Source organism: Littorina saxatilis, linkage group LG12 (assembly GCF_037325665.1).
Source record: "Littorina saxatilis isolate snail1 linkage group LG12, US_GU_Lsax_2.0, whole genome shotgun sequence".
Taxonomy (NCBI): domain Eukaryota; kingdom Metazoa; phylum Mollusca; class Gastropoda; order Littorinimorpha; family Littorinidae; genus Littorina; species Littorina saxatilis.
The window spans coordinates 81976624-81996869 of NC_090256.1; the positions used below are offsets into that span (position 1 = coordinate 81976624).

The 20246-nt window shown below is 41.4% G+C and overlaps 1 protein-coding gene across 1 annotated transcript in view; it reads right to left on the bottom strand.

Annotated features, from left to right (window-relative positions):
- LOC138982928 (H2.0-like homeobox protein) overlaps positions 1-20246 on the bottom strand; it is a 52898-nt gene that overhangs the window by 31869 nt on the left and 783 nt on the right. The window contains exon 1 of the mRNA XM_070356324.1: positions 19259-20246. This exon is cut by the window's right edge and continues 783 nt beyond it. Within this exon, the coding sequence (XP_070212425.1) occupies positions 19259-20075 (817 nt within the window). The 5' untranslated portion in view covers positions 20076-20246. The remainder of the gene's footprint in view (positions 1-19258) is intronic.

Genomic DNA, 20246 nt, shown 5'->3' on the forward strand with positions numbered 1-20246 from the left:
GCATCCCCAATGTAAGGGCAAATAGCTCAGTTGGTAGCGGCGCTGGCTTCAAAACTACAACGGTCGCTATCGGCGTGGGTTCGATCCCCACGTTCGGCGAGGGATTTATTTCCCGGAGTCAACGTTGTGCAGACTCTCCTCGGTGTCCGAACACCCCCGTGTGCACGCATGCGCACGATAAACAACCCAAGTTCACAGCGAAAGTCTCAGGGCTTGGAAACATGAATATGTACACGCATGCAGGAAAAAAAATGGGTAGCGCCGTATACTGTCCGGGCAGCTCGCTTTCCCCAGGGAGAAAGCAGCCCGAATTTCCATGAGGGTAGCCTCACAGGACTATAAGAGTTCTTATCCTTATCCTTAAGACCCACAGCCCCAAAGCCCCCATCCACCCCAACCCCACCCTTCCCCCGCAAAATCCCCCCCACCCCCATGCAAACCCAACCCCAAGGGTATATTTTAAGTCCCTGCATTTTTTTAACATTTTTGGGTGCATAAGCTACCTCCCACCCTCCCTTTTCATTAAGTCATCTCCCTTTATTTTAGTGACCTCATTTTTTTTCGGTCTTTAAGTAAGGGTTCCCACTGGGAACCAACAAGGAATTCGCGTGCAAAGAAGAAGCATATGGCAACCTGGTTTCCTTTCTTCTAAAACCTACAGCTTCCTCTTTCTGCGCTAAATTGTAGTCAGAAATATTGTAAGGTTCAACTGAAAATATAGGGACGGAGAACAGACAGACAGACAGGTAAATAAACTAAAATGAATACATGCGCAGTGCCAGACGAGAATAGTATATATATATATTATCCAACAGCTCAAGGGAGAGGGGGTGCATATATATCACTCGCATCCCGGCCCGTCCAGACACGCACACATACACACACACACACACACACACACGCACACACACTACTCCATACACACAAACAAACACACACGCATACACATACTATGTTAGCGAAAAAGAAAAAAGAAGATATTTTCTCGATGGTATACATGCATGTGCGTAACCCACTGACAAGAACTTGTTAGATATCTGGTTGTTGGCTGTTTTACTCCGCTTGTTTTCCGCTCTGTCTACCACGTAGGTTATGAGAGTGCACAACGAGGTGTACAACAAATCTCGTTAGCGCACGTGCTATACGCCAAGCAATATATAGAGGTTGCGGGAGGAACGAACGAATACCGAGTACGAAACCAAAACAAAGAAATACAGCCATTTTCTCTGTTCAGACTGCTGGTGTGGCATCCGTTTTACCCCCAATGACTAGCCCCCGGGGGGACGATCTGGTATTACTGACCGAACGAGAAAATTGACGTCATCTTTGTCGCGGCTTCGTACTCGCGGTATATTTGGTCGTTTACCTCGCAACCTCTATAATGTTTTCTGGGATAGAACTACGCGTGAAAAGAATTACAGTACAACGTATAGAACACCTTGACATGGAGGTAAGGAACGAAAATGTTCAGGTAAATTGCCAGAGAGAAAATACCATACACAATTTACACAGACAAGGGCCAAAATAATTATACATCTCGGGGGAGAGAAATAACCTCACACACAAACACACACACAAAACTCAAACCTCATGCAGCCGCAAACTAACCCAGAACAAGAAGAGGGTATGACTATAGATGGAAGGGGAGGGGTGGAGAAGGAGGGTGGTCAGACCTGGACAACACACAGGATCTGTTTATGTTTCACATGCACGGGACGAATATGATTTTTTTTTAAATATTGTCGTGTACGGATTGACGATGAGATGGTTTGAATTGATTTTGTCCTTGCATCCATTAGCTCACTTTAACTTGTCAAAAATAAAATCAACAGGGGAGGCAAGATCACCTCTTTTACAGAAAACTGCAAAAAAATGTGTTTGACGTCGGCATGAGTCGGCAAAACGCCTGAATTAATTTAAAATCGCCGAAAACATTTCGGAAGAATTACCGAATTTTTTCACGGTGGGGGAAAGTTGACGATAAAGACTGCCTGACACTTCCAAAGATTGCCGAAACTTATGAATGGGCGCCCATTTGGACTAACTTGTCAAAGAAAATAATCCTATAGCAACATCACTGCACACGCATTGATGGTTTTTTTCCTCTATAAATTTACAGACATTTTCAATGTTTTTAAAAAATGAAAATAATAAAAAGGGTCTATAAACAAATACTCATGAATATGAGCGCATCGACTAGAAAGTTTTGATGTATTTCTCTTCCTTCTTTTTCTTTGCATACAGATTTGTTAGGGGGTGAGCAAGAGGGAGGGGGTAATGATGATCATGATGATGACGGTGGCGGTGGCGATGGTGATGATGATGAGGAGGAGGACGAATAGGACGATGATGATGACGACCTTGTATTACAAACATTAAGAAGTTGTAACGGCCTGTGTTTTAGGTAATGTAAGTTATACACCTGAGCGAAGCGAAAGGCAACACATCATCCACAAACGAACCGTATACAGTTATAGTCAATGAATTCTGCCTGTTTACTATTACCAACAGAACTGGCACAAAAACAAACAAAAAAATAGACTCGAAAATGTTTTCTGCAATGCTGAAATTGTAAAAGCAAGCAGTCATTCAAGCACTGTTCGAATCGTTACCGCACATCAAAAGGAAATCATGGCAGCTTGAAATGCATACTGCAGACCTTTCCGCGTCAAACAAAACGTGAAATATTTTAGAGCCATTAACCAAACAAGTTTTCCGCGTTTGCTTCGAGAGAAAGAATTGCAAAGCAAAACAACTGCCTGCATGCGTTATACTCGTTTGAAACTTTAGCCAAAATCTTGCAAATGTCTTGCGCCAGTTTTAATCTGTGAGGTGTTACGCGAAAGAACGGATAATCTGTTACTCCCATAATTATGCGTATGTCTTGCGCTTAAACTGCGAAGTGTTGCACAAAAGAACAGATAATTGTGCTGAATGCTCCAGAAGTGGATTCTGTGCGACAACTAAACATGTGCATGAAATACTAGGGAGATAGTGGAGCACAGAAAAACCAACGAGCATAAGTATACCACACGAAAAACAGAAAACTAACAAGTCGCGTGAAGGGATATAAAAACATTTAGTCATGCATTCGTTATCAAACTATAAATAACCAAAAAACAGTCATCGCCGAGACTACCTTCAGATAGTCTCGGCTAACTCGAAGACCGAGTACTTACTGAACATATTTTCTTTCATTCTGAACACATTTCTAGAATACACATGACATATCTATATATTTTTGAATTCAGGAGAAGATGAAGAATACAATGCGATCATGTTTTTAATCCGTAACGGAAAATTCGATTTTAATGACAACTTTAATGAGCAAACTTATTAACTAATTTGTAAGCTTCTGAGCTACAATGCAATCCCATAGTCCGGACTTCGTCGAAGACTGCTTGACCAAAATGTCAATCAATTTGATTGAAAGATGAGGACGTGACAGTGCGGCCTCAACTTTCACTACAAGTCGGATATGACGTCATCAAACACATTTATCGAAAAAATGGAGGAAAAATCCCCAGCTGGGGATATCATATCCAGGAACTCTCATGAGAAGTTTCATAAAGATCGGTCCAGTAGTTTTCTCTGAATCGCTCTTCACGCGCACACACACACACACACACACACATACACACACACACACACACACACACACACACACACACACACACACACACACACACACACACACACACACACACACACATACTCGTCTCGATTCCCAGTCTATGTTCAAACATGTAGTCAAAACTTGACTAAATGTTAAAAAAAAAGTATCAATATTCCATGCAACATGTGCAGAAAATACTGGGATAATATCGGGAGGCGGGGGGGGGGGGGGGATGAGTAAACGATAAACAAAACAAACAGAGCGTTGGGTGTGCGTTGCACATTGAAACAATACATCATTTTTCATCGCCGCAGCGGCGTGAAGCGAAAGAAAACGCTCCCCGCAGTGCAACGCGTTTCGCAGATTTTGCACATAGTTGACAGGGACGAGTTTTGCATTGTCAATTTCACCCGTCAATCACCCAGCCTCGTTACCCACCTAATCGGTTTCCGATGCGAGTTTTGCACACAACATCAAGCAAGCGCAGATAATCTCGTTACCGACGTGACAAGACCGCGTTTCCTCCATGTAAATGATCTCCCTTGTTTCCCAGCTGAACTGAAAATCCCAGATGCATCAATAGGGAAAAGAGCAGGAAAGAAGGTAGGGTGAGGGTAATGGGGGATGGAGGGGGGGGGGAGCACCCCCTCTCGCCTTCATTACAGGAACGGTTCATTTCTCATGAGATCTCGCTTCCAGTCTCGCGAGACACGAGACGGTTACGTGGTGATGACGAAAACGAGGCTAGCCGGTCCCACGTTTCCTGTCATGGCTGCCCGAAGGTGATAATGGAAGCCGAGCTTTCCAGTGAATAATGTTTCTCGCGAAAGCTTTTTTTTTTCTCTCTCTCTCCTTCTGCACTTCCAGTGTAGGAAGGCCGGGGTTTTGGGGTAAATGTCGGGATCGTGCATGTACAAAGAGTTGGCTGGAAAGTAGGAAAATCACAAACATGGACATTTTAAGCTTCAAGTCAATTTCAGTAAATAATTATTATTATCTGCATGCTTTACACAAAATGTTAAACTATCACAAACTATTTCACACAGTTGAAACTCTACCGTCACTTGAAAAGTGCAGCCCACCAGAAAATAAGCATATTCAAGCTACCAAGCTGTCAAATTTAGGGAGCTTTTGTTTTCAGTCTTATAAAATACTTTAGCTCAAAGCGTAACTTTGTTCGCTTTTGTGTAGTAATGATCATTCCAAAGAAAATGACTCACTGTTTGAAATCAACTAACAAATGTTATAATATATTTCAATCATTTGCACGCTGATTTTGCTTTCCACATCAAAGGAAATAAACCCCAAACGAAATAAACCTCAAACGAAATAAACCTCAAACGAACGTAAACTTGTCATTTATATAATGAATTTGAAATAAAAACCAAACACAAACACAAACAAGCAAACAAAAACAACAAACAGAAAAACACAAACGGATATATTGAAAGGGAAAATTTAACAAAGTCAACTTCAAAAATGCTTTTATAGCAGAAAAGAACCCTGCAATAATTGGTTGCCCAAAACAGCGCAAAGGATTGAATCAACAACTCAATGCATGCATGCCGTACATTTCATTGACAATATTATTTTAATGTTACTCAGGGGGCAAGGTGTCTGCGATTCCTAACTGACTAACAAGCTGGTCAGTAAGCAGAGTACCCAAGATGGTCAGTCAGAGTTGTGGTCATTGGGGGAAGATTCATGATCAGCCCTGATGATTATCTTGCTGCGTGTCTTGAGATAACGTCAACGTTATAGGTTGAGGTCGGCTCTCATTAACAAACTGACATGTGCCCCCCTCTGGTACCAGATATATAGAAAAGTCTTCGACTGATAATTCATGTTGATTTCTTGCCTGTAAAGGTTCATCCATTCTCATGATTGTTTTGTAACCCATCCTTGGATTTTTTTTGTTATTAAATTCATTTTAGACACCGCAAATATAACGCTGTTCATCCGTCGCGATATAACCTTGAACGGTTGAAAACGACGTTAAACACCAAATAAAGAAAGAAACGCTGTTCATTTTTCGAATGTGTTTTTTAAGTAGAAGGATGTTCTCATTCTGACGAATATGTGATTGTTGACATGATCTAACGGAAGAAATGTATGTTTACAAATTGTGTTGATGCTAACCTAATCAAGTTCAGCATTTCCCCAATATAGCAGTCAAAAGATCCGCAGCTAAAATTAAGAATGTTCCGTTTTAATTTGTTTCCTTCTTTCTTTTTCTCATTGTTTGCTTGTTTGTTTTGTTTGCTTGTTTCTTTCTTTCTTTCTTTCTTTCTTTCTTTCTCTCTTTTCTGTTTTTGTGTTGTTGTTGTTGTTGTTGTTGTTTTTATGGTGATCTTGTTTTAGAATATGCCAGATTATTTCATAATAATACTAGACAATTCTTCCTGTAAAGTTAAAAATTTAGCTAATGCAATTATAGGTTTTTTTAGTTATCTTATTGGCTTTTGGGGGCTTTTGCTTTGTTTTAGAAATGATAAAAGAAAAAACAATTCGTACCGTATCTGGCATTTTTCCGCATTTCAAACCACACGCCTATTCACGCCTATTTCAAACTAAGCCCTGACACGGCCTCATTTGTTTTTAAGTATTACTAAAGGTAATCATGTACGTATTTGATCTATAAATAGCTCACAAGAAACCCGTGACACATTAGCGAGCATGGAAAAAGAATGGTCGGAATGCTTGTCTATATCAGCCGTCCTGTAATTATGACCAAATCAGTTACAGATTCTCGAAAACTCATTATGCATACTATTGAGCTCATCAGCCGTGATTAATTATCAAAATGATCCATTACCTACCGTATTGATTTGTCATGGCGGAATGACGACCGCGACTGACATTTTATTAGTTCGTTGCCGGGAGGGGAATTTGTAAATTGATTAATGGCTGAATGTATTTATTTTTTAAAGAAAGAAAGAAAGAAGGCCCCCGTTGTTACAAACCTCGAGATGAGTTTGTTAATAGATGAACACTTGCATTACGGCCGGGTTACAATCTTCTTCTTCTTCTTCTTCTGCTTCTGCGTTCGTGGGCTGAAACTCCCACGTACACTCGTGATTTTGCACGAGTGGAATTTTACGTGTATGACCGTTTTTACCTCGCCATTTAGGCAGCCACACGCCGCTTTTGGAGGACGGGTTACAATCAAAAGACGGACCTTCGTTAAGAAAATTACTAGCAACAAACTTCGAAAGAATATGGATGTTCAAGAATGATCCTCTGGTTGACAAGTCTATAATGTTATCTTCTTCTTTTTTTTTTCTTCCCCCCCCCCCCCCCCCCCCCCCAATTTTGACTGCTGATACATTGAACGAAAATGGGATCTGCTTCTCATCCTTTCTGCCTCCCTGTCTGTCTGACTTTCTTACTTTGATTGGTTCTTTCTAAACTCAGTTTATTTTTATTTCATTCTTCTTTCTGTCTTTTGTTATTCTTTTCTTTCGTTGTTTCTTTCTTTCATTCTTGCTGTCTTTATTCTTTTCTCGCTCTCTACAGGTTGTTTGGTGTGTGTTTTGTTTCGAGAAATAGACATAATTAAGAGATATGGGCGGGGATGTAGCTCAGTCGGTAGCGCGCTGGATTTGTATCCAGTTGGCCGCTGTCAGCGTGAGTTCGTCCCCACGTTCGGCGAGAGATTTATTTCTCAGAGTCAACTTTGTGTGCAGACTCTCCTCGGTGTCCGAACACCCCCTTTGTGTACACGCAAGCACAAGACCAAGTGCGCACGAAAAAGATCCTGTAATCCATGTCAGAGTTCGGTGGGTTATAGAAACACGAAAATACCCAGCATGCTTCCTCCGAAAGCGGCGTATGGCTGCCTAAATGGCGGGGTAAAAACGGTCATACACGTAAAAGCCGTGGGAGTTTCAGCCCATGAACGAACAAACAACAGTGAGAGACATGCAGAGGGGAGAGGAAGAGGGGTGGGGAAATCTATGTACAAACACAGACAGAAACAGACATGGCAAGAGGCAAGCAGAAAGAGAAAGACAGAGAGCCTCCACGCCTCCTCTCTCAATCGGTAAATAGGCATATAATACAACACCCGTCAGTCACTCAATCACTCACTCTCTCCCATACCGGCGAGTTATTTACCAGCTTCGGCGCAGCCCATTTCCCAGGCCGCTAATTAATCAAAAGACCAATCACGGCTCCGGCAATTAATCACCTGGGCCGCATACCTTGCTGATTGCCTCCTGTCAACTCTTACTCATCCTTTCCTATATCCCCCCACCCCCCCCCCCCCCCCATCCCCCCTGCCCCCTTTCTGCAGGTATTGGTCACTTCTATATTATACTTACTCACTGCGGCTCCTTTCATCATACCGCTATATGCGTGATGAGGTTATAGGTCACAATTAGCTCACCTGTCGCGGTGACTGGCTGATTAGTTGGGTGGCCGATAGTTGATTATTATGAGTCAGGAAATGTGTGAGACTGTCGCTATAAATCCATCAGCTGTATATAGGGAGGTGATTCGAGAAATTCGTTGAATGTTTTGAAAGTTTGTTTCAGTTTTGGTTCAGAATTGAAGAACTTCATGAGAAAGCTTGACGTACTTACAGATGGTCACTGACAAGCTCTGTAGATGCAAGAAAAGATAGAGAAACAAAATAAGGTAATTCTTTATTTATGAAGGTAATTGTATGGAAGGGGAGGGGGACATGAGACAGAGAAAAACAGAAAGATCAGCTAGCAATAAAGAGATAGAAATTAGTTTTTCAGTTGACATTTCAAACAATAAAATGTTGGTGTGTATGCCTTTTGCTGTTCAACCTTACAACTGTTCTGATTTAAGCTGAAATATCGCAATATCGAACATAATACACAATAATTAATCGAAAATGAAGAGAAGTAAAACCATGACATAATGATAAAAACAAATACAATTTTCGTGACAAGTTTATGAAAGAGTGAGCGACAGAGAAAAAAAGAAAGACAACCACACAAAGAGAGACATGGACAGAGAAGAAGAGCAACTAATTTGTAAGTAAAATCAGACTAATGATACCTTCTCTCTCTCCTCCCTCTCTCTCTCTCTCTCTCTCTCTCTCTCTCTCTCTCTCTCTCTCTCTCTCTCTCTCTCTCTCTCTCTCTCTCTCTCTCTCTCTCTCTCTCTCTCTCTCTCTCTTTCCACCCCCCCTTCTGTGACCCCCTCTCACCTCTATATTATAACCCGATTTTTGTGCAACTACTTAAACATCCCTGATTTAAACAGCTAAAACAACCCTGGTAAAAACCCATAATAAAAGTACCGAACCCACACACACACACACACACACACACACACACACACACACACACACACACACACACACACACACACACACACACACACACAGACTGAAGGTTGCCAGGACAAACGAGATAATCATATATAAAGGCCACACACAGGTGAAAAGTCACACAGGTGAAAAGATCCAAGGAAGACCGCAGACAGGTGCAATGACTTGTGATCGCAGGTGACGACAAGGTAAACGAACGACAATGGACAGCTCAAGTGACGTCTTCACGTCACTCGCATCACTTTGCGTGGCCGCTCCGGTGACGAATCGAAAGGAAGGTGACGTCAGTATGCAGATGACTTTTCTTTTTCTTTATTTGGTGTTTAACGTCGTTTTCAACCACGAAGGTTATATCGCGACGGGGAAAAGTGGGGGAGATGGGATCGAGCCACTTGTCAATTGTTTCTTGTTCACAAAAGCACTAATCAAAAATTTGCTCCTGGGGCTTGCAACGTAGTACAATATATGACCTTACTGGGAGAATGCAAGTTTCCAGTACAAAGGACTTAACATTTCTTACATACTGCTTGACTAAAATCTTTACAAAAATTGACTATATTCTATACAAGAAACACTTCACAAGGGTAAAAGGAGAAACAGAATCCGTTAGTCGCCTCTTACAACATGCTGGGGAGCATCGGGTAAATTCTTCCCCCTAACCCGCGGGGGGTATGCAGATGACCCGTGTGCGTCTGTATACAGTAGGACGAGGTTGCAAGGTCTTTCGGCCAACCTCATTCCTCACCACCCAAAACAGACCCCACAAAATTATCATATACAGTATTATACTGACAACATCACCGTTCTTCGTCGGTTTTCAAAGAAGAGCGGGACAGAGGGCAGATGATATCAAACACTCATAAAACTCGGTTTTTACGACTTGAGATCCTTGCCAGTGATGACGTGCATGTGTGTGTGATGGACTATCTCCAGTATATATTCACGGCTTGAATGGCTCGACTCTTTCTGGACTTTACAGTACAGTTTTACTGCTTTTGTGTCACAGCTTGTCACCTATATACGAAGACGATGTGATTGTGATTATGGCCCTGAGAATGTCTCCTCTGCTGCTGGGGACAGTTACTGCATAGCGCTGACTCTGTGAAAGACTGCAGATTCAAAAATCAGAGACAGACAGACAGACAGACACAGACACAGACGGACGGACGGACGGACGGACGGACGGACGGACAAAAAGACAGACAAACAGATAGACAAAGACAGACACAGACAAAAACAAGCCAGGAAGAAGTCAGAAGGAAAAACGGAAAGCGTTTATACATGAGGCCTAGAACAAAAACATTTTAGCGAAGAAAAAGTTGTCACACACAAAATATGATGTAAACAAAATCAAAAATGTATAAAATTATCATAGATCAATAGATTCAGAAGACGGTGACAGTCAAAGTATAAGAGACAGAAGGAAGGTGAGACATGCAGGAACGCGAACGACAACAGAATAAAACACACTATATAGTGAGAACGGTAGAATGCGAAATTCAGGGATCCTTTTCAAACAAGCAAACCGCAATTATTTTTCTCTCCAAAAGTCAAGAATTGTGAAACAGGCATGTCACTTTCACTTAACAATTATTTCCAAAAATAAGAAATAACATACAACAGAAGGTCCACAGGATCTTCGACATCGAACCCTCTCTCTCTCTCTCTCTCTCTCTCTCTCTCTCTCTCTCTCTCTCTCTCTCTCTCTCTCTCTCTCTGCTAAAAAAAACCCACATAGAAACGATGTACACAGACCCTTTTCGGATGAAGGGACTTAAAAACCAACCACTATTTAAATGTGTGATGATTTTTGCAATGTCTTGCTTGTTTGATTGTTTTCCTTAAAATGCAATGTATGGCTTAGAGCATGATGTTGAGAAAGTGCAAGCTGCTCTATACCACTTAATTCACATCAATTAACTCGCAATCTACCTCAATGCAATGCATTTTGTGTACATATGTATAATGTGTTTTCACTTTAGTTATCTGTTAAAATGTAGAATTTTAGTTGTTGGGTTTTTTTTTCTTGTATTTTTACTTCATTGTTGTAGTTAGTCCCTCTTTAGGGCGAGGGCTGGATGTAAAAAAGCAGACCACTTCTTAATCTACTACCCTCGTTAAATAAAGAATTGTCATTCTCTCTCTCTCTCTCTCTCTCTCTCTCTCTCTCTCTCTCTCTCTCTCTCTCTCTCTCTATCTCTCCCTCTCTCTCTCTCTCTCTCTCCCTCCCTCTCGCTACGACGGAACACTGACAAATAGCAAGCTGCACATGCATCAAACTGCACCGTGTGCCCTTGTCACAGCCAACCCCAGTCTCGGCACACCACCGGCAGTTTGCAGTCAGCCCAACAAGCTGCATGTGCTACAGAAATGTTATCAGCGGCGCCATCGCGACACCCGCATTCTGCTAACTTGAACTGAGCGAGAGAAAGAGAGAGAGAGAGAGGGAGAGAGGGAGAGACAGACAGAAAAACAGACAGACAGACAGACAGACACACAAACCGATGCGGAGACATATATCCTCCAAGAGAGAGACAGAGACAGAGAAACAGAGAGAGAGTGAGAGACAGAGACAGAGAGAGATTCTTCCGTCCGTCAACTAGAGTGAGTGTCAGGGCCGAGAGAGAGAAGCGAAGTCGGCATGATGACAAGCGCTAACAATGTTGTTCGGCTTCATACATTTACCCGTCTGTCGGCTGGGGTCATAGAGAACACTGTTTCCTGAAATCTCCAGCCTCTCCCCCTGTCTCCTCCTTCTTCTTTTTATTCTTCTTCTTCTTCTTCTTCTTCTTCTTCTTCTTCTTTTCCTACTGTATTTCCGAAGCAAAAAAATTACGTGACTTTCTGCATGCACCCACAATAAACAGATTATTACATTTATCGCGATGCCGTTCCATTCGGGTGTTGTTATTTTATGAAATTCATGGGAATTGTTCCGGTGTTTTTTCCCCCCATGAAATTCATGTAGGAATTGTTTAGTAGGACATGCTTCTGTATCACCATCCCTGTGATTTTTCCCGTTTGCTATACTCAGCCGTCACTTTCAATTCTTGAACTCCGAGATTAGAGATAAGACTTTTGTGTGTTTGTTTTTGCCTGCGGAGAAATTGTCTGCAGGTACTCTCTCTCTCTCTCTCTCTCTCTCTCTCTCTCTCTCTCTTCTAAATCGCCTGCATGCCATGCATGTTTACAGAAGCTGGTATAGTATTTCCCAGCACCTTGAAAATAGCATGTCATTTATTCTTCACTCAGTCTTATTCGCTCGCTCGACCCAATTATAAAACCCTAACCCCACACTTGAAAATAAAAAAGGCAACCGTCCTTATACCGTACTCAGGAGTCGTGTTTGTAAGTACAATGGAACCCCCATTTTAAAACCTCTAAAAAAATCTGTAAAAATCAGGTCTTAAAAAGGAGGGAGTCTTATAGAATAGGGGTAAATGTACAGAGGTTATGAACAGAAAATCTGAGAAAACAAAGTCTTAAAAGGATAAGGATAAGAATAAGATTTCATAAAGTTCTGTGAGGTTGCTCTTATGGAAATTCAGGCTGCTTTGACTGGGAAAAGCAAGCTGCCATAGGAGGGAGTCTTAAAGGTGGTCGTCTACATTTTTGCTTTTTTTCAATAATCTTATGGTTAGATTTCGATACAAAGTTCTGTCAAATGATGAATGAACCATGGGGAAAAAAGTTATAGAAAAAAAATTATATGTAAAAAAAGATTTTATTTTTGGGTAGCGTGACTCACGCTTCCAATAATTTGTTTTCTGTTTGCTGAGAACATGTGCTTTGCCTAAAAATACTGACCAATCAAATTCACGTCACTATGCTTATAGCCACGCCCAAACAAGTCCAGCAACAGTTTGACACTGGAGCGCTGTCCACGCTTTTTTTTTTAAAACGCACGAAATGCACGGGATTTGAGAGGAGTTTTGCGCTTGGCATTTTCCAAATAAGGATGTCCTACTATGAGTACTACGCTGGAATACTACAATGAATTTTCAAACGGCTACACTGGCTTCGTCTTTCCTGATCGAAAGGGGGTGTATTGTTGATATTTGTAGATAATAGACTCTGCATTTTAATGGTCAAATGGCGATTTCGGTATAAAAATGTAGACAAGGACCTTTAAATTGGTGGGTCTCAAAAGGAGGATTCCACAGTATAAAATATGTGACCCTCCACCACGAAATGAGTCGCATGTCACCTCGCGCGGTTCTGCGCTAGGCTTAATATAAGTCCGGGGAGTGTCTGGTAACAGTGTGAGGGTCACCCGGCTTAGTCACAGGCTCTTTTCTAAAACGGTTTTCACCACTGGATAGAGCATAAAAAAAACTCTTTAGGAAAATGTAAAAATATGAAAATCATGCAAAGGTGACATGCGACTCATTCCGTGGTGGAGGGTCACATATGTTACAGTTAATCTGTGAAACCAGAGAATACGTGTATTAACTAAACTATTTTAGGTAATACATGAATTAACTGTTTTTTTCCGTCAGTTAATTCATGTATTACCTAGTTAATACACGTATTCCCTGGTTTCACAGATTAACTGTAACATATATATACATGTCTTCTCCGTGTCTCCCTCAAAGCCGGTCTTGAGGACGCACGTCGTATAACTGGTATAAATCAGACGTCTTGACGTGTGTCCATCATGATCGCATAATGAGCGTATAACAAGACCTTTATTCGCCTCGTATGCTAACGACCAGCAAGCTGTAACTTTCAGCAGAAACATTTCTTTTGACATTACGATTCCGTTTTAAGATGTGCATGTATACATAGTGAATGTCTGAATGTCGTAATACTGTGAAAATACTTGTGTGAAAATATAATGCATATTTAGGGCTTAATAAGACCTTTACTCGTTCTTTACGCTAACAACCACACACAAACTACATTCCTTTCAGCAGAAATACTTCTTTTGACATTACGATTCCGTTTTAAGATGTGCATGTACATAGTGAATGTCTGAATGTCGTAATACTGTTAAAATAATTTTTTTGTGAAAATATACTGCATATATAATACGACATTTATTCGTTCGTTACGCTAACAACCACAGGGCTGTGTACATAACTTTCAGCAGAAACACTTTTTTTGACATTAAACATTCATTTAAGACGTGTGTGCAGTGACTCTGAATTTCGTAACAGTGTAACATGTTTGTTTTTACAAGGCAGTAACTTTCAGCAAGAACACGCCTTTTGACTTGTGACCGTCCGAATTTTGTAAGAGAGCGTAAGCTTCTTATCACCCAGTCTGAAAACACCTCCGCGTGGAGGGGTTTTGCTGCCCGCCCAGTGAAGATAAAGAGGGAAAATGTTCTCTGCTCGCGCGGCAGCATGCAAGCAGGATGTCTCTGAACTGTTGTTTTCTTGTTCTTTTTTCACGTTGCAGTATATAAGGTTCAGCAGAAACTCTTTTTTTGACATTACGGTTCACTCAATACGTGCACCGGCATGATAGCGTCCTTCTTTGGCGGAAAAGAAAACAAGAGTGTTATGATTATTAAAAAAACAACTAAAGTGCGGTGTATATGCATGTGTTAAAAAAAAGAAGCTTGTAATGACACATCCAGGATTTAGGGGTGGACGAGAGAGAAAAGGTGCATGCGCCTCCAGCCCCCCCCCCCCCCCCCAAAAATAATAATAATAATAATTGCGTTGTCAAGACTTTTAGGAATTTGGTAAGATAATTTAATTAAGACATGGGTGCATGTCTCTCTCGCGTATATATATATCTGTAGGATAAATATGTAATAGGATGCTTTTTATCGCGCGGGGAAAAAAATGGACTTATGTGCTGTGGTTCCCATCATTTTTAACACAAGAGGGAAGGTATAGTTTTATCGCATCTGTATCTCAAGACAATACCATAGGCACCATGCAGTGTAGAAAATGGAATAAGCCTACATACTGTATACAGAACCATAAGTATAGCAGGGGCCATGTACTTAATACACAGTAGCACCGAAACTAGCAGTGACAGATATGAACGCAGTGATCCATTTTGCAGAGGGCCAATCACATCGCTCCATCCATCCAGGCATTTCTGGCAACGTCGGCCTCCGGTATTAGGTGCTACGTCACATACTTTGCATGCACGTGCCGCCCGCGCTGCCCCATTTACGTTGATTAGCAATAACAACGGTGCACTATATAAAAAATATATATATACAGATATAGTAGAGTGCGCACACATAGTGGATGTTACATTTCTGTCTGTTCTTCTGATTTCATCACAGATTTACGGCCAAAAACTATATCCGGGACCACATTTTTTTCTTGACAAAAATAATAAGATATTTTTTTTTTAAATCATAATATATAAATATAGCATATATATGAAGACGATCGAGGAAGAAACAGAGATAGGTTTTCACCACCGACAGGGCACCACCATTTTTCATAACGATTCAAGTTATATAATTTGGATGATACATGTGCGTATATATATATATGCCTGATTGCATGCTTCTGTGTATACTGTAAGAATAATTTGATTGTTCGCCATTTGCATTATTATCAGTACTTGTACCGGCACGGTTGGCCTAGTGGTAAGGCGTCCGCCCCGTGATCGGGAGGTCGTGGGTTCGAACCCCGGCCGGGTCATACCTAAGACTTTAAAATTGGCAATCTAGTGGCTGCTCCGCCTGGCGTCTGGCATTATGGGGTTAGTACTAGGACTGGTTGGTCCGGTGTCAGAATAATGTGACTGGGTGAGACATGAAGCCTGTGCTGCGACTTCTGTCTTGTGTGTGGCGCACGTTGTATGTCAAAGCAGCACCGCCCTGATATGGTTCTTCGTGGTCGGCTGGGCGTTAAGCAAACAAACAAACAAACAAACAAACAAAATCAGTACTTGTGATTTTGTTTGTGACGACACCACAATATATATGCGATAGGCTTGTTGTCGTGTTATGAATACACGTACAATAATTACAGATTTTTTTTTTTTAAATTTGATCGGCGCATCTACCACAGTTCGATATAGTTTTATATACCAGGCCTGAATGTTCAGCTAATAGCTCAACACAAACAATTGACACACAGACAACTATACACAGACAGATGGAATGTACACATATATACATATGCAGATGAAGCATTGTGCATTGTATATATATATTACTGAGTGATCCAGAGCACTGTGTAATATAACGTTGTTAATAGAAATAGCTATCATGCAGTTCAAGTCGGTATACGTGACAAGCGAAGGAAACAAATATTGTACAGACGGTATGAAGAGGTATGATATGGGGGATATATAATCGTGAGACATGCTTGCATATTCTCTCTCTCTCTCTCTCTCTCTCTCTCTCTCTCTCTCTCTCTCTCTCTCTCTCTCTCTCTCTCTCTCTCTCTCTCTCTCTCTCTCTCTCTCTCTCTCTTTTTCTCTCTCTCTCTTTCTCTCGCTCTGGCTCTCTCTCTTTCTCTCGCTCTCTTTCTCTCTCTCTCTCTCTCTCTCTCTCTCTCTCTCTCTCTCTCTCTCTCTCGCTCTCTCTCTCTCTTTTTCTCTCTCTCTCTTTCTCTCTTTCTCTCTCTCTCTCTCTCTCTCTCTCTCTCTCTCTCTCTCTCTCTCTCTCTCTCTCTCTCTCTCTCTCTCTCTCTCTCTCTCTCTCTCTCTCTCTCTCTCTCTCTCTCTCTCTTCACACACATAGTGTATATATAAAGTAAAACAGTATATATATATATACATATCATGCAAGAAAAACAGAAACTTATGGTGTTCAAGATATCGCATGTTTGTTAGCCCTATACTGAGGTTTTAAAAATGTGATCCAAGGAAACGGCAAAAGCAGAAAATTTTCACAACAAGAATACATGAATGTATCCAAATACGAAAGGAACTCGACCACTGCATGAAAGCAATTTTATAAATGCTCGACAAATGAGTAATCTTCTATAGAAAGGTAAATAAATACATAAACAAATAAATACTAAATTAATTTAACAAACAATAATTATTTTATTTGATTTTTTTAAATCGAGAAAGAAAGAAAGAAAGAAAGAGAGAAAGAAAGAAAGAAAGAAAGAAAGAAAGAAAGAAAGAAAGAAGCTAGGAAAGAACGAAAGAAAGAAAGAAAGTAAGAAAGAAAGAAAGAAAAAAAGTAAGATAGAAAGAAAGAAAGAAAGAGACAAACAAACAAACAAACAAACAAACAAACAAACAAATGAGAATATCAATCATTCAATGAAAACTGAAGTCCAGAAATACATTTTCCACCAATTAACCATTTGCATTTCTACAAACTTGAAGTCAGTTATAAAAATTTGATCTGAGTATGTTCGATTTCACACACAAAATTTGTTTTTGTCGATCTCTCAAATTTAAGTCATTAACTATTTTCCCCCTTCAGAATCCAAACCTTTACAAAAACCAGAGTTAGGCTTAAATAACTGCAGTTCAAATATTTAAAATCGATTTATCGATATTTTTAATAATTGGCAAATTTTGAAAGAGCCATAGCACTGTGTGTGTCAAATAACACCGGTAAGTAAATTATAAGAAATATGATAATGAGAAATACGTGGACACACTCGGCTTCTGGTATATAAGATAGCAATGGTATACTATGCATTGTATGTGTGAGAGCCCGTGCATTTTTTTTTAATATAACGATATATTCCATTTTAATCGGTAATGCTTACAAGGCACAATGTATATTCACTACACTATTTGAATAATGCCCATTATTATACCAAAAAACCACATGTAAGGTACTTGAAATAATTAACACTAATCATTCTGTTACATTTAAACATCTTACAACGATATAGATGAACGGGAATATTCTTTCGAACACCTTTGCAATCACAACGAAAGTGTGTTTATCAAAAATGATTAGTTTTGTTTGTTTGTTAAGTACTTTGTTTATTTGTTTGTTTGTTTGTTTGTTTGTTTGTTTGTGTGTTTGTTGGAATCAATTGGTACACATACTGTTGCTTTCCTGATAAATCATTGACACGTACATCTGTATTGCAGTTTACGGTAATTTCAAAAACTCAGTAATGAATTGTACATGATATAATTATCTACCACAACAATTTTTTACCAAGTAAAACACATACAACACATTTTTCTATTCGGAAAAAATTAAACACGCAGAAAGTAACGGAGCTTAGAGAAAAAAAAGTAAATAAATGATTCCACACCACAAGACAATGATAATCATGAAAAGGTCGGCCTAAAGCAGTCACCACGCCACACTACCATATAAATACATTAAAGTTCGCCATGAACGAAATCAAAAAAGCGTTTGATTTTACTCCAAGTCAACTTCGTGAATGACCGCTGAGGTATCACACCCTCAGCGATGTCGTGTATCATGGCAGTCGGTGAAATGCCTATAAATTTTATTTCAATTCGCCGAAAACTTTTTCGACTAAATTGAAAAAAAAATGATACCAGGGACACCCTTAAACATTCACAAATTACCGAAGCTGTCTTGGTAAATTTGCCCAAGAAAATAAATCAGAGCAACACCGAAAATGGGACTGATATAGCCTGACTTAATTGCATGTATCATAACAGATGTTCTACCCTATAACTAGAACGGGATTCAAGGTTATATATGTGGAATCTAAAGATCCTTTTGCCAGGCACAAAGAGAAAGACGGGGATGATGGGGTGGGATACGAAAAGCACTGTCAAAATAAACCTAATTTCCATTTTCCCTTGCTATAATCGCTCAAACGTTTGTAACTAGTTTTTCCCAAACTCCAATGGTAATACACAGCGCCCAGCCCCGACACAAACAGACAGCCAAACAGCCAGACAGCCAAACAGACAGAAAGACAGAAAGGAAAGCCGATGTAAACAGAAAAAGGTGGCAGGTGAATGCAAAACCAGAGATATCCAGACAAATTGCCACCAACACACACCAACAACACAACAGACAAGTCACATAGTCAGGCAACAATTTAATATATACACAGAATACACGGATAACACAAAAACGGCACGATAGGAATACATATGCACAAACAGACAAACTAATAGCTATATAGACAGACAGACTGATAGATATAGACAGACAGACTGATAGATATAGACAGACAGACTGATAGATATAGACAGACAGACTGATAGATATAGACAGACAGACTGATAGATATAGACAGACAGACTGATAGATATAGACAGACAGACGAAGAGACACACAATCAGACAAACATCATAATCTCCTGATTTAGCCCCGTGGAAGTGACGTCGCACACTAATCCAATAGTGAACATTGTAAGATTCATTCAGCCGTGTGACAACAAACCTCAGACGGGGCTATATTATATTCGAAAATTACCCACACCACAAATGACCTCCTAACTAACCTGCTGAATCCGGAGCATCCAGGCCTTCGAAGGTCTTGCTAGTCATCGCCATCAGAGCATCCAGCGGAGACACACCAGATTTGCCTCCCTTGCCGCCGCCATTGCTCCGTTGCCTTGGTGACGGCTCGTCATCGTCGACACTAATCTCCTCCTCGTCGTCCTCGCCGTCGTCGTCTACGCTGTCGTGGTAGGTGTCGAGGCCGTCGTCGGAAGAAATCTCGGTGTCGCGACTGCTGGGGCTGGGTACCCAGGGCCTGACGATTCGGGCACCGTTGACGCTGACGCTGGGCACCACGGGCATCTTTGGCGGGGATGTGGTGGCGCTGGAAGTGGGAGTCGTGGGTGACCTGGAGCTGGCGCGGCCTTTGCGGGAGAGGTCAAAACCCACCTCTACAGGCTTGCTGCTGCTGAGTTTGTTGGCTGACGAAGCCGAGGGAAAGATTGTGGAAGAAGATTCTCGATGCCGCGAGAATGAAGAACCGGAGTCCCCGTCCTTGGCGTCCTTGGGCCCGAGGATGTCCTTGATGCAGAAGGACGTGAAGGGCTTGGTGTTGCTGCCTGAGGCAGGTCGTCTGGGCGGAGGCAGGCTAGCCAGGGCCAGACGGCGGATGGGGTCCGGGTAAGCAGCGGCTGCGGCCGCGGCTGCGGCTGCGGCAGCAGCATGGTGTTGAAGAAGGCTGTGATGATGATGGGGGAGGAAGGCTGCGTGGTGGTGGAGGGGATGGGCGTGGGCGTCCCCGGGGGTGAGGGCGAGGGCGAGGGGCAGCGGACGGGGCGAGTCGTGCCCTGCCCCAAAGCTGGCCATCGTGCTGAGCATGGAAAACACTGGGTGGGCACGTGAAGCTCGCTGACTGTCCTGAGGTCAAATCTGCACAGGCGTCAAGATGCCCTACAGTGCCTTCCTTAGGCACGGTAACACTGAACTGAATGTGTTTGGGTCAGATGCCTTCTGGGCAAGATGTTTTGTACTTTGTTTCAAGGTAGGTCA